Genomic DNA, 15,809 nt, shown 5'->3' with positions numbered 1-15,809 from the left:
TATGCTTGCAGCACCAGGCTCTGGGACTTTATGGAAACTATCTTCTATCCACTCCTTAAAAGGAACAGTTTTACCTTGCCCCAAACTGCTGACTTGTTGTCATCCGAGTTGTGAATGCTATTTAGTGCTTTCAGTGAAAGTTGATCTATTAGAAGTCTATGAGCCAAACTGAGAGTGCTAGTGTAAATCTAATGACATATAAATGACACACTTGAGCAGTAGAACTAGGCAATGGGATTCAGACTGGTCTGTACCAGTGTTATGTTCCAGAGTATGAACAGGGACTACAGTTTGCATCATCTTGTTTAAATAGCATACCGGCTGTATATACCAGTGATACCAGAAAAATTCCAGTGCAAGGCCATGTGCAGCAGTTAGACCTGAAGAGGTTGTCTGTAAATGGTAATGTGTTCTGAAGATGCATTATATGCACTTCACATCACCCACTAGTAGTTTTAATTGTAGCTTTCAAAACAAATCACAGATCCTGTGGCACGTCAGAGTACAGCATTTGCAAGAGTATTAGACCATAAAAAGGATGTGCCCTTCCACAATGTTCTATGGGTGCCAGCCATGTGCTGTGCCAGCCCCATGGCACATTCTCAGTTGCCTTTGGAAAAATGCCTTCAGGGTTTTGTTAAAATGAAATGACTAACTTGGCTATTCTGAAAGTGCTGGTTGTCTTCTGCTGTGTAACAGATCAGAATCAATCCATATTGCAAGAGTGTTGTTTATGCCCTTTGGGTGAGCCTGTTTCAGAACCAGGAGTTCCTGGTAATGTATATATCTGTGTCTGCGTAAACTTTTTGATGAGAATAAATAAGGGTATACCCATACTATCTAAGTGCTGTAGTGATGGGTACACTAGAAATACCTGAGATCAGGCTAGCAATGATCATTCTATCAGAAGTAAATTAACCTAAGATGAATACAAAAACAAATGTGCCAATGCCAGAATTCACTCCATTGAGAATATTAACCGTAATGTGCAAATTATTTCTAAATCAGGTCTTATAAGAGTTACTCAAAATCACAGGGACAGGATTTGGCTGCATCCTGCATATCATTATGGGAACATGAGTCTGAACTGGGACAAATGTCCTGCAAAAAACAAGTACTGTACTTTTCTAACCCAATGAGGACTCTGCAGTGGGCGAGACTGTATGGTACTTTCTCAGTGACTTACAATAATGTTGCCTTTTCTGGACATTATTATTTATTTGTAATACGGATGCACCTACAGGCCTCAGCTCAGGATCTGGGCCCCAATGTGGCAAGCCTTTTACATACATACAATATAGACAGTCTCTGCCCCAAAGATCCTGCAGTTTGCATGGCAAAGAACAGATTACCAACCTTCTGAAAGACAGCAGATTACACATGCACAAATTGTCAAGGAAAACTGACTCTTTTTCACTTTGATATCCTTATTTGATTTTGAATCAACACATTTAAAACAAACAAAACTGTTGCTTAATGCAAATTGGGACTTGAAGAGGGCAACTAGTCTGGTACTTTCCTCATGTACTGTTCCATTGAAATAGGCCTAGAGGAAGAGTCAATTACCAGTTTGTTTGACTTCCACTTGGGGATGCTGGAACAATTTATATAGTGGGGGTGCTGAGAGCCATTGAAATTAACTGTAAATCCTGTATATGATGGAAACAAGCCAGGGAATGGGGCAGCACCCCAGCACCTATGCTTCCACCTGCATGTATCTTGCTGTAAGGGATTTCAAATATCTTGTAAAATGGAAATACTTCAAACCTAAAATCAAATTGCGGCAACGAAATGATGACTTATACTGAGTGTACCAGTAAGGTTAAGTAAGGGACAAATTTGACTCCTACATCACAGCCACAAACAAAAAGCAGTGGCAAGGTGTGAGCGAAGCTAAGCAGAATAATAAGAAGATGTAAAGAGAGCCTACATAGGATGAAGAAAAGGAGTACTTGTGGCACCTTAGAGACTAACAAATTTATTTGAGCATAAGCTTTCGTGAGCTACAGCTCACTTCATCGGATGCATTTGGTGGAAAATACAGAGGGGAGATTGATATACACACACAGAGAACATGAAACAATGGTTTATCATACACACTGTAAGGAGAGTGATCACTTAAGATAAGCCATCACCAGCAGCGGGGGGGGGGGGGGAAAGGAGGAAAACCTTTCATGGTGACAAGCAAGGTAGGCTATTTCCAGCAGTTAACAAGAACATCTGAGGAACAGTGGGGGGTGGGGAGGGGGGGGAGAAATAACATGGGGAAATAGTTTTACTATGTTAATGACTCATCCATTCCCAGTCTCTATTCAAGCCTAAATTAATTGTATCCAGTTTGCAAATTAATTCCAATTCAGCAGTCTCTCGTTGGAGTCTGTTTTTGAAGTTTTTTTGTTGAAGGATAGCCACCCTCAGGTCTGTAATGGAGTGACCAAAGAGATTGAACTGTTCTCTAACTGGTTTTTGAATGTTATAATTCTTGACGTCTGATTTGTATCCATTTATTCTTTTACGTAGAGACTGTCCAGTTTGACCAACGTACATGGCAGAGGGGCATTGCTGGCACATGATGGCATATATCACATTGGTAGATGCGCATCTGATGAGCCTCTGATAGTGTGGCTGATGTGATTAGACCCTATGATGGTGTCCCCTGAATAGATATGTGGACACAGTTGGCAATGGGCTTTGTTGCAAGGATAGGTTCCTGGGTTAGTGGTTCTGTTGTGTGGTGTGTGGTTGCTGGTGAGTATTTGCTTCAGATTGGGGGGCTGTCTGTAAGCAAGGACTGGCCTGTCTCCCAAGATCTGTGAGAGTGATGGGTCGTCCTTCAGGATAGGTTGTAGATCCTTGATGATGCGTTGGAGAGGTTTTAGTTGGGGGCTGAAGGTGATGGCTAGTGGCATTCTGTTATTTTCTTGGTTGGGCCTGTCCTGTAGTAGGTGACTTCTGGGTACTCTTCTGGCTCTGTCAGTCTGTTTCTTCACTTCAGCAGGTGGGTATTGTAGTTGTAGGAATACACTCCCCATTGTTCCTCAGATGTTCTTGTTAACTGCTGGAAATAGCCTACCTTGCTTGTCACCATGAAAAGTTTTCCTCCTTTCCCCCCCCGCTGCTGGTGATGGCTTATAGATAGATTCATAGATTCATAGATACTAAGGTCAGAAGGGACCATTCTGATCATCTAGTTCGACCTCCTGCACAGCGCAGGCCACAGAATCTCACCCACCCACTCCTATGAAAAACCTCACCCATGTCTGAGCTATTGAAGTCCTTAAATCATGGTTCTTATCTTAAGTGATCCCTCTCCTTACAGTGTGTATGATAAAACCCATTGTTTCATGTTCTCTGTGTGTGTATATCAATCTCCCCTCTGTATTTTCCACCAAATGCATCCGATGAAGTGAACTGTAGCTCACGAAAGCTTATGCTCAAATAAATTTGTTAGTGTCTAAGGTGCCACAAGTACTCCTTTTCTTTTTGCGAATACAGACTAACACGGCTGCTACTCTGAAACCTGTCATTATACATAGGATGAGAGGCTAAATAAAACAGGAAACCACTACACTGACTTTAAGTGGGAGTTATGCTGTGAGGAATGCAAGGTCAGGCCTGGCAAGAGGAGTTCTTGCACCCTCTTCTATATACTACATTAATCTAACTAATTCATTTCAACTGTACCCCCTTAATCCAAGCCTCGATTATCTCCAGTGAACCAGTATCTCCAAACACTGCCCTCAGATGCACACACCTGGATCCATTAAGCCAAGTAGCTGCACAGGAGTATAAACCAGGGTAAAATTTAGCCTGCTGACCTTAAGAGTTGCACTGAGGGTTTTGATTAGCTTTTGTTGTTTGTTTGGTTTTATTTTATTGTTTTTCTAAACCCTACTATTGGTTAACATTTCAAATTGTCCAAAGTAGGTGGAAAGAAGGTCATTTTAAACTATATACAATCTTATGTCAAATGTGTTGTTGAAAGAGAGAGGTGAAAAGAATGGGGTGAGCTGCGGTTTATTTGGACTAAAGGAATCAAAGAATGGACATCTTTCAGACTTATATTGAAGATATAAAATTGATACAGCAACAGACCAGAATTTTCACGGTGAGAAGTGTCCATGCACAGATCATTAGAAATATGTTACTGAATAATCCTGATGGGACAAGGCTGCCCATTAATGACACTGCTTTCACTAAGATCATTTGGCAATGGTTTCAGGGTGGTAGGGCCCTTATGGGTAGCGTCATGCTTAGCACTTCAACCAGCGTCACTATCTCCATGGACCTTAACACAATCAGATGCTGGGACCTCTGGATTTACAATCATGCCAGTAATCTTTTTCCTGATCCTGAAAATCTTCTGAGCAGACCAGCTAAAGAGAGGGAACTAAGTGACATCACCAATTCCATGGTTTGTCTTAAACAACCCCTAAGATGTGCACCTAAAGCCATTATCCAATCCTAATGTGTCAATTTCCACCCTTACCTTTCTTTATCATCTATGTAATAAAAGTCCAGTGCGGCGAACCAGGACAAATATAGCCTTGTAACAGCTTGCTGTGACCAGTTAGGCAAGTCAAAAGCAATGCTGAGCAACGTGGCTTCAATACTTGCCTCTAACAGACTGGCTAGAGGAAAATCAGACCAATTTAGCCAAACACTTTCCACAGCCAGGGGAATAAAGCCAAAGTCCAGGGGTGGCTAATTGGATCACGTGCTGTGCCTGTGGTCTTCCAATAACTCAACTAAAGACTCAGACAGAAGTTGTATCTTCCTGTCTCTTGCTATCCTTTTGTCTCTTCTCCGTGTGCATTTGTCTTAAGAAGAGAGAGATTCAGACTAAAAGGAGATAAGCTACCAGCAAAAAAGCAACACTAACTTTCCTCCTCCAACCTGAAGATTTTATGCTATTTGTGAAAACTTTAAAGTAGTGGTTTTTCCCTGTAAAAGACAGTACAAATGGGGGAAGTGGCAGGAATAAGCATTTGTTATAATGAAGACAAACTGATTTTTCCCCCTTTTCTTTAAGTTTCTAACTAGTATAACTTATCACATGTCCCTAGTATAGACAAGACTTGACTTTCTCCATGATTGAATGATTAGGAAAGCTCTCTCAAGTCTTGACACACAATGAAATTTCGGACAGTTTGTCAATGTGAGTAACCTCCAGGTCTAGAATACACAGTAAATTCGCCTTTCTCTTTTCCATACCCATTTTTGCATAAATGTCTAAATTCCATTTCGTAATGGAAGCAAGCCATTCCAGGCACTGCATTTCAAGGCAAGTATAGCACTTCCCAGGTGATTAAAGCTCCTTGGCCTTCAGCCTTGTGCCTTACAAATACCAATGGAGGTATGCTGTAATCATCCAAAAATGCAGTGCCTGTTGTGTCTTATTGCTTAAAATGCTTGTCACGTGTTAATTGGGAGCACTGGATGTTTTATTGTCTACAGTAAGAGGAATACTGCTCATCTTAATCCTAAAACAAATTGCACAGCTAAAGTCCCACATCCATATCAGTTTTATTCTCATATATATTAAGCCCCCTTTGGACTGAAAGGGGCCTTAGTGTAAATGAGAATCTACCCTTTAGGCCAGTTAAACCAATTCTTGAATTTTATGAACTAGTGTAACACAAATCTTACAATGGTTTAACTAAACTAAACTGGCTTTCTAAAACCAATGTAGATAGTCTGGTGCAAGTCTGTGTGTGGACACTTATGCATCCGATGAAGTGAGCTGTAGCTCACGAAAGCTTATTCTCAAATAAATGTGTTAGTCTCTAAGGTGCCACAAGTATTCCTTTTCTTTTTACGAATACAGATTAACACTGCTGCTACCCTAAAACTTATTTTGGAACAGAAGTTTCTATTTTAGGCAAGGAGACGATTTTTTTTCCAGTGACTTCTACAGGCTTTGGATCAGGCTCTGAAAGTAGCAAGTAACTCTGCATTTAAATGGCCCTGTGTTGCTACTTTTTGAGTCTACTATTCCATTCAATATGATCTTAGACTTACTGAGTTGTTTTCTTAATTCCACTGAGTAAAACAAAACTAAATCTATAGCAGAATTCTTAAACAGTTGAAGAACTAACATTGTAAGGAAAGACTGCACAAACTAGCAATCTACACAGTGGATACTTCAGTAACTTTGCCAGAGATAAACAAAAACCCAAAATATGAAGGCTTGAAAATCCTGGAAGGTATTGCCCTGAGGTCTGCTTATAGTAGAAATTTTTGAACCGTTGTAGCTATAACCCTGTGATGCCACCCAGCCCCTGTGCAGATACTCTGAACCTGTACCTACTTACCTCAGTTTCAAGTTGCCCCAGCTTTTGAGTGTGTCTTGGAGTCACTATGACACCTCTACAGTATCCTGAGATTCCCCTTACTCAAAGAGAAGCCTGTGCGAGTAGTTTAACTCAGCTTTATGGCTGCTTTGCACCTCCCCAGCAATGCAGAAGAGAGTAGTAGAGGATAAGGGCCTGAATTTCAGAGCAGATTTTGCTCATTGTACATGCTATTTGATAAACAAAGACTGAAGGGAATACATTTATTTTGATCCCTTGAGATGTTATAAATCAAAATCCTGAGTAGGAGGTTTCTTACTCATGATTGTAAGCCTCCAATATGTGTAGCTCTTCACAGTGCAGGATCTGTCTGGAAAGTGCACTATATAATGATATGGAATTCTATTCTTGATTGATAAGATTTTTAATTAACTCAAGTTCAGGAGCAACTGATTACACAAATAATAGTTTAGGGGAGAGAAACATCAAATTAAAAATAAATGTCTCTTACATTTCAAGACTAAGATTTTTAAAAGATTTCCAACTGAGATAAGGCATATGCAGTAAACAAGCATTTTCAAATAAAACTGAATGACTTAAATGAGTTCAAGAGATTAATACAAGTTAATTATTAAGGGCCCCTCTTGGTTTTGCAGAGAAATATGCTGCAGATCCCTAGCGATGGGACAACTAACATGCACATGGTATACTGCAATTCATTGTCATTTACACATCCTCAAACTGCTCCACACCATGGAGAACAAAGAGTTGTCATATCAGGTGTTGAAAGGAACTGGGCCAAGCCCCAGAGCAACTAATCCCTATGCCCTACTGGCCAAACAGCTGCACTGCAGCACAAGTTATCCTGAGAACATACTGCAGCTCCCAGTCTGGAAAAACAGCTCCTATGCACTACAAGGCTATGGCACAGAAATTTGGAGGCATACAGTCAAGTGGCACATACACATAACCACCATTCTCGTCTTTCTTGTCATGCATAGCTCTAGGACTTAGGTGTAAAAGCAGCGCATTGCTGCTGAAGTGGATATGAGAGAGGAGCTTACGGACTGTTGGACAGCTGCATGTAATCAATGAGCCGGTGTATTTTCTGCCAGTTGTAACATAGGAGTATGTACCTAGCTAAGGTATTTCTAATAGGTCTATTGAGGCCACCAGTTGTATTTACTTGTATCTGTGGCTGTAATGGTGCTTTGCCAACATGCACATTGTCTGTAGGCAATTTCTGCCAGGTGTGCAAGGTGCAGCTACTTGGATCTGTGCACTGAACTTCAAAATATCCCCTGCACTGCCCTTTCCTGCCCATGCTAGAGTTTTGTATGGAGGAATGGGCGTGACAAGAAATCAACAGGGAGGAAGGTTGCTCTTGTGGCTGAGGCACTGGACTCTGATTCAGGAGTAGAATTCCTGACTCCACACAGACTTTTTTATGTGACCTCAGGAAAATCACCCCTCTCTTCACCTCAGACCTCATCTGTAAAAATAGGGATAAACATACATCCTGTGTCTGTCCTGTCTGGGTAGGTTGTAAATTCTTTAGGGCCAGCCTCTCTCTTAACATGTGCCCGTACAGTGCCTTGCACAATGGGATACAGCTCTCTCTAAGGGGCTACAGATGCTACTTAAAACACATGTAAATAGTCACAGCAACACTCCTGCAGGAGTAGATGATAAATGGAGGATAGCATGCAGGGGTGGTACAAACCCTCGGCAGGCGTCTTCCATGGCTAGCACTTAGCCCTCCTCTTGTCAAGCAATCAACTGAGCTCTGGCACTCTGCAAAGTTAAGAAACATGAAGACTGGCTTGCTTTTATTTCTTTGTATTTTTTTTAAATTCTATCCAACAAAGTAGTCCTTGTCTTATGGAAATATAAGGGATTGGGCTCAAATAAAGTAGAATAAAGTACACCAGTGACATTTTAGTAAAAGATTCGGCTTTATTTTAATTAGTTGGAGAATATATATATCTCATTTTAGTCTAACAGTTTTCATAGTAGCAGGAGTGTTAGTCTGTATTCGCAAAAAGAAAAGGAGTACTTGTGGCACCTTAGAGACTAACAAATTTATTAGAGCATAAGCTTTCGTGAGCTACAGCTCACTTCATCAGATGCATTGGTCCGATGAAGTGAGCTGTAGCTCACGAAAGCTTATGCTCTAATAAATTTGTTAGTCTCTAAGGTGCCACAAGTACTCCTTTTCTTTTAGTCTAACAGTGTATCCATGAATGTGTGTGGCTGCTGTTTAAAAGGCTAATAAACTTTCTTGCTTCACCCGTATGACATCTAGCTTGCAGATCGCATTGTAACAAAGGAATGAACACTCTTTAAAAGTTCACACCCTAAATTACTGTCAGTAATGCTATATTCAGCCTGGACAGGTTTCAGAGTAGCAGCCGTGTTTGTCTGTATTCGCAAAAAGAAAAGGAGTACTTGTGGCACCTTAGAGACTAACAAATTTATTAGCGCATAAGCTTTCGTGAGCTACAGCTCACTTCATCAGATGCATTGGTCCGATGAAGTGAGCTGTAGCTCACGAAAGCTTATGCTCTAATAAATTTGTTAGTCTCTAAGGTGCCACAAGTACTCCTTTTCTTTTAGTCTAACAGTGTATCCATGAATGTGTGTGGCTGCTGTTTAAAAGGCTAATAAACTTTCTTGCTTCACCCATATGACATCTAGCTTGCAGATCGCATTGTAACAAAGGAATGAACACTCTTTAAAAGTTCACACCCTAAATTACTGTCAGTAATGCTATATTCAGCCTGGACAGGTTTCAGGGTAGCAGCCGTGTTAGTCTGTATTCGCAAAAAGAAAAGGAGTACTTGTGGCACCTTAGAGACTAACAAATTTATTAGCACATAAGCTTTCGTGAGCTACAGCTCCCCGAGCTGTAGCTCACGAAGCTTATGCTCTAATAAATTTGTTAGTCTCTCAGGTTCCACAAGTACTCCTTTTCTTTCAGCCTGGACAGTGGCTATCAACAAAAGATCACTACTGCAAAAGGTTACTCCTATTTCATTTTAGCAAAACAAAGTTACACACTTGGAGTCCTAATGCTTGACTTTGCTCGTGTATTTAGACTTACTGAAATGAGTGGGACTCATCAGGTGCATATGTGTTTGTAGCATCAGGGTTGTGGGTTCCAATCTGGCCAAGTAAGTTAATGGCAAAATGTCCACTGATTGCAACTGGAGCACAATCAGACCCCTGAGGCATAAATGGAAGTGATTCTAACTATAAACCTTTTAATCCCAGTGTTCTGATATAAATATCTTTGAAAGTGCTGCACTTTATGCTCGTCTCTGCATTCATAATGGGACATCAGAAAACAAGTGTAGGAAAAGTTTATTTTTTTATTCAAATATTATAATGAAGGACAAAATTTTGCCTTAAGTGATGTATGAACAATTCCTGCTTTAGTCTATGAGATCTCTGTGGGTATTAGAGATCTGAATGTGACCATTAATGCATGATTCATGCAAGAAATATTTTCTCAAACTGTTTGATCTGAATGCACAGCTCACACCAACAAATGCTGTCCCACTACACATGGCTATCATGAAACAAAGAGAGGGTATTGCTCACACATTTCTTTGAAATCTATCATTTATTAATCTAAGACATGCAAAGGGCCTAGATCCTCAGCTGCTATCAAGCAGAATCGCTCTGCTGAAATCAATGTAAGGAATTTAATGTAGTAATAATCATGTAATGCAAGAGACCTAAAATATTGAATTGTTCTTCTTTCCCAAATGCGATGTAAGAATTACCCTTCACAGAAAGAGACATATATATGCTAAGATAACCATATGAAAAATCAGAAAGTTTTAATAACTGTTTAACTGTAAACAAGCCAACAAACTGGCTACACACAGTCACTGTTTTGTTCCGTTCTCTGCTTTGTGCCACCAAAAACCCTTCCAAACAAACCACCTCACGGACCTGCAGTTGCACAAAAGTCCCCAGCTTCCCAGGACTTCATTAACTATACAGGTCTCAGCACTGCCATTTAGTAGAAATCACAGGTTTCAGAGTAGCAGCCGTGTTAGGCTGTCTTCGCAAAAAGAAAAGGAGGACTTGTGGCACCTTAGAGACTAACAAATTTATTAGAGCATAAGCTTTCGTGAGCTACAGCTCACTTCAGTGATAGTCTACCATGGCGTTGGCTGTCACATCATCAGCTCGAAAGGCAGCATTATTCCAGGAGAGCATCGCAAAGCTGTTGCTATTGCTAATATTTTACTGCAGTGAGTAGTTATCAGATTAACCACCCAGTACGTGATTCCAAACCAATTTCCCCCAAACCCTGGGTCCTGCCAGCTGCATTAGGTTCATCCAGAAAGATCCGTTAAACAACTGGATTAGCCTGGGTTTGTTTTATATTTTTAACCCATTACTTTTGATTTTTCTATTGAAAACACTTTCCCCCCCCCCCCACCCTCTGCACATCGCAACAGTAGCCCGCAGCTGGAAAAGACGGGGGAGGGGGGAGACCGGAGTCCCCTAAGTATTCGTGCCTAGGGGATGTAAACAGAGATGGAGAAAATGGGTCTTATCAATCGCTCGGCATCTATGCGGCCGCCTTCAACGCGGCTTGCACATTTGCAACCAGATGCGTGGAAATCGGAGCAATTTCCCTGCATCCCTGGCTTTCTCTCTTCCCCCCCCCCCCCGTCACTCAACCCCCGCGGGGTTCATTTATTTAGCGGCTGTTCACCCTCCAAGATGAACCGCACGCACCCTCCCCACCCCCGGTCCCTAGCCCTGCCTTGGAGCGGGGGCTGCTGGTGCGTCGCTCCCCGTGCGGCCGCGGGAGCAGCCAGCAGGGCGAGATGGAGCTGGGACGCGGCGGGGGGGTGGGGGGAGAGGGGCCTGCAGGGGAGCTGAGCGGCTACACACACACACACACACACACACACACACCCCGGACCAACGCGCACGAACTGAACCAACCAGTGCAGCCCGATCCTGCCCCTCGCCCGCCTCTCACCATCGGGCGCAAGCTGGTCCCGCCGCTCCTGCGAGCCGCCACCGCCGCGCTGCCCAACCAGCCTCCCTCCCTGCTCCCCCCCCCCCGCGCCTCCTTTCCCCGGCCTTTCTCCAGGGCTCCCCGCAGCGCTGCCGCCGCTATGCAAACTGCCCCCCCCCCCCGGGCTCCGTCCCTCCAGCCCCGCTCAGGTACGGAGGGCGCCCAAAGGAAGAGCCCCCGCCGCGCTCCCTCACTCACGCGGCAGGAGAGCGCAGCCCAGCCGGCCGAGGAAGGCGAGGCGAGGCCATGTGGGTGGGTGTCCCGCACGCCGCGACAGCCCCCTCCTCGCGTCCGCCCCGGCTCCATGCAGGCGGCGAAGCCCCCCACCCTGCCGCGCGCGGCCAGTCCCCCGAGCACGGCGGAGCTCCACCCCCCATTGCAGCCCCCGAGCCTGCACAGCCCCCAAACACTGACTCGTCCCCACCCCTCTGGAAACTGCAAACGCCCCCCCCCCCTCCCCACAATGCAAAACTTCCCCAGCCCCTTAGACGCTTCAGGACACCCCCCCCCCCATTACATAGTACAAAGCATCCCCCCCCCCCCCCGCCGCCGCCACAGGACAAGGGCTCCATAACCCCACTGCATGCTGCAAAGAACCCCCATCCCCCTACACAATCCAAAGCCCCTTCAACGCGATTACACCTTGGGAAGCCTCCCTACTGCAACCTCAACCCTCCCGACTCTGCAGCGCTCCACCCCACTACCCAGTGCGCCCCACGCCCCTCGACAGCCTGCAGAGCCCCCAGCACACCGTGCAAAGCTCTCCAACCCACCCTGCGTGCTGCAAAGCTGCCTTCCCCTGTGAAAGGCGAAGGCAGCCCAGCCAGGGCCCTGGGGGTTAGCTAGGCAGAGCACCCGCTAAAGGGAAGTTCCCCCCCCTTCCTTGTTTGAGGTGGTTTGGCAGCAGGTGATGAATGTGGGGTGGTGCCCCCCTCCCCCCGAGCAGGTGTTTGGTGCACGAATCACTCCCCCTGTCTATGCAGATGCCCCTGGGAAGAGCTGCAAGGCTGGCGGCAGCCGCAGCAACAGCCGCCCACCACCCCCATTAAAGCCGTTCTCCCCCCCCCCCCATCTCTCTCTCGTTCTCTTTCTTTTCAGTTCACCGCCTTGATTGACAGGGAGCCTTTCAAAGGCCGCCCACACACGTTTTCCCTGAATCGGAGAGAGAGATGAAGAAGGAGAAAGCATGAATGAAAAATTCAGCCTGCAGGAGCGCCCAGGAGCAGGGGGCGGCCAGGGAGAAAAAGACTCCAGCCCCCTAGGGAGCCAGCGCATCTGGAGCTCCCCCCTTTCCAGCAGCAATAGCCTCTACTGCAGTCGTGTGTGTCCTGGTTCAGCGCATCCAGAGGCTGGCATATACACTGTAGACAAATGTGCACATAACACACAACGCAGACATGTTACACACACAGACATATGTAGATAATATAAAGATACCTAATGTAAATTACACACACTCACGCAAAGGGAGGCATGCATACATTACTGGCAGAGAGAGAGAGAGAAAGATAAAAACACAGAGGGAGACAGACAGACATTCACAGATATGAGACACAAGTTACACATACACTATGGACAAAAAGATTACAGGTACACGCACTCTCACAAACAGAGACAAACATTACACATTAAGGCCCCTGTTCTGTAAACTAATGAATTGGTGAAGTGCTACGTTGTGAGCCTTACTGAAGTCTATGGGATTCTGCATAGTGTAGCTGCCCACCAGTGCAGTATCTATTGCAGCATCCAAGTCTAAGATAGACACACAGGACCAGATCCTCGTCTGATGTAAATCAGCTTAGCTTCAATGGAGCTACATCATTTAGAACCAATTGAGGATCTGGCCCATAATATTTGATCCGGAAGTTTTATCTAGATGTTATAGCAGGGAACTGAGGCCATGAGGATGGGGTTCTTTCTCCATCTTTGACATCTACAGGGGGTCCCTATTATACGTCGGGGTTGCATTCTTGAAAGGGCCACACATACCGAAACAATGGATACCGGGGAATTTTTCCCCATAAGAAATAATGGAATAAGGGGGGGAGATGAGTTCACAGTGTTGCCACACTTGCCTATGACAATGCTCTTTTCGCCTAAACAGTGTGCCTTTTTACAATGACAAGTTATATAGTACAAATTTTACACATAAAACATTGAATGAAATAAGATAGAACCCTACGAACACCGTTCAAACACATAGAACATTTTAATAAATAATATAAAACAGTGTCAATTAGGCTTACAGTACCTTACGTAGGGGTGGTGGCTGGGTTTTCTTGGGCTAGCTTTTCCGTGGCTGGCTTTTCAGTTGCAGAAGTCCTAAAAAAATATTTTATCGACGTCTGCTCTCTTGCATGAATCTTTGACCGATAGATCTCTCTGTAGCAAGCCACTGCATCATTGAGAGCCCTGAAGACTTTGGCAGACGGTTCACGAAAAGGATCAGCGGTCTGTATGGTTTCGATCATCTCATACAGCAATCCAAAGAAACGGGAGAGATTCTTTGTCGTCGGAGTCCTGGCTTCCTGCTCTACGTTGTCATCGTCATCCTTGCTTTCTTCGGATATCCGTCGTTGGTCCAGCTCAATCAGTTCCTCATTTGTCAGTTGCTCAGTGTGAGACTCCAACAACTCCTCTACCTCCTTCTTCTCCACGTCCTTGAAGCCAACATCCTTCTCCAACTTGACGATTTCTTGCCGGAGAGCAGGAACGGCATCAAATCCCACAAAGCTGTGCACAGCATCCGGCCATGCATGGCGCCGAATGCCGTTCATACATTGCAAAGTGACCTCTTCTCACAATGCGTCAATGTTTTCTACGCCATTCAAGATGTTGTAGGACTTACAAAACTCCTTTACATTGGGCTTTCCTTCACCTGCTGTCTCCTTAATCAGCATGGAAAACGTCCTCCGTAGGTAATAAGCCGTGAATGTGGCCAAAACACCCTGGTCCATAGGCTGCAACAACAATGTGGTGTTGGGTGGCAAAAATAGGATCTTGACAGGCAGAGGGCTTCATAGTCCAGTTTTTGGGCACTTGCATTATCCAGCAGAAGGAGAATCTTAAAGGCCAAATTTTCCTTCTGACAGTAAGCCATAAATTGAGGAACAGCATGGTCTGCAAACCACTCATGGAAAATATTGCGTGTCATCCAGGCAATGCTCAACTTCCAAATTATGGGGAGACAAGACTTGACATAGTCCCTCATTGCTCTTGGGTTTTCACTGTGATAGACAAGCAAGGACTTTAACTTGTAATCACCTTCTGCATTTCCCCCAAGCAGAAGGATTAAGCGGTCTTTGGAGGCCTTGAATCCAGGAGCAGTCTTCTTGTCATGAGAACTATAAGTCCTCATTGGCATCTTCTTCCAGTAAAGGCCCATCTCATCTATATTAAAAACTTGTTTTGGATAGTAGCCACCTTCTGAAACAATTTTCTTTAGCTGTGCAGAAACATTTCAGCCACTTCTTCATCCACACCAGCCACTTCTCCTGTGCGTTTTACATTATGTAGTTTGGCATGCTTCTGGAATCTGCGAAACCACTCATGACTAGCACTGAAGATCTCCTTTTCTGCTGTTGAGCTCTCTCCCTCTCTTTCCTTTAAATCATTATACTGGCTTCTGGCCTTCTCTTGAATCAAGCTTAAACTCACAGGCATTTTCTTTTGATGGAGGTCATCAATCCAATCAGCCAGCAAACATGCCATCTTCTCCATTGTACTGCTTCTCTGTTTTGTTATCTTCATCTATGAAAATTTCATAGCACTTCTAGCGCTTTCATGAATTCAATCAGCACTCTTAAAAATTGTGCGTACTGTCGTAGCAGGCAAGCTGAAAATATGAGCAATGTCGGCTGCACACTCTTTCAATATGCTTTATAACATCTAATTTCACTTCTAATGTTACACTTTTATGTTGCCTCTTAAACACAGGCCCACTCTTAACACTTTGAACTCATTTTCCACTCATGATGGGTAGTAGTGTTCTGTACAGTACTGTACTCACGGCCTGCCCTGCCTCTTCCTGTCCCCCCTCCACCCTTGCCCCTCCTCTTCCTGGCCCCTCCACCCTCTCCCCATCTCTTCCCACCCAGTTCCGCCCCCTCCTCCAAGCATACCCCATCCCCGCTCCTCCCCCTCCCTCCCAGCGCCTCCTGCATGCCGCTGAACAGCTGATTGTAGCAGGTAGGAGGTGCTGGGAGGGAGGGGGAGAAGTTGATGGCTGCTGGCGGATGGGAGCCGCTGGGGGGTGAAGGTGGGCACTGGCTGCCCCTGAATGCTAAGCACCCACAGAAAAGCGATGCAAAAGGTGAAGCAAGTAAGTTGCAAATGACAGATACGTGGATCAGGACCAATGTGAATCGGAACACATTCCCCTATTGATAAGTGATGGATAAGTGAAATGACGGATAAGGGGGAGAGGTATACTAGTGACCCCTTGTACTTGTTTTGTGACCCTAGGCAGC

General features: G+C 44.6%; 1 protein-coding gene across 9 annotated transcripts in view; it reads right to left on the bottom strand.

Annotated features, from left to right (window-relative positions):
- The window catches only part of PTPN5 (protein tyrosine phosphatase non-receptor type 5), a 140,183-nt gene extending 128,469 nt beyond the window's left edge, over window positions 1-11,714 (bottom strand). The window contains exon 1 of one of the 9 annotated variants that reach the window (XM_038407609.1): window positions 11,539-11,714. In XM_038407609.1, the coding sequence (XP_038263537.1) occupies window positions 11,539-11,588 (50 nt within the window). In that variant the 5' untranslated portion in view covers window positions 11,589-11,714. The other 8 variants (XM_038407610.2, XM_043516735.1, XM_038407612.2 and 5 more) reach the window with 8 other exon arrangements.
- Between the last annotated feature and the right edge of the window lie 4,095 nt (window positions 11,715-15,809).

Source organism: Dermochelys coriacea, chromosome 6 (genome assembly GCF_009764565.3).
Source record: "Dermochelys coriacea isolate rDerCor1 chromosome 6, rDerCor1.pri.v4, whole genome shotgun sequence".
Taxonomy (NCBI): Eukaryota; Metazoa; Chordata; order Testudines; family Dermochelyidae; genus Dermochelys; species Dermochelys coriacea.
Note: the sequence above shows the minus strand (reverse complement) of the source record. Positions and strands in the feature narration are given on the sequence as shown.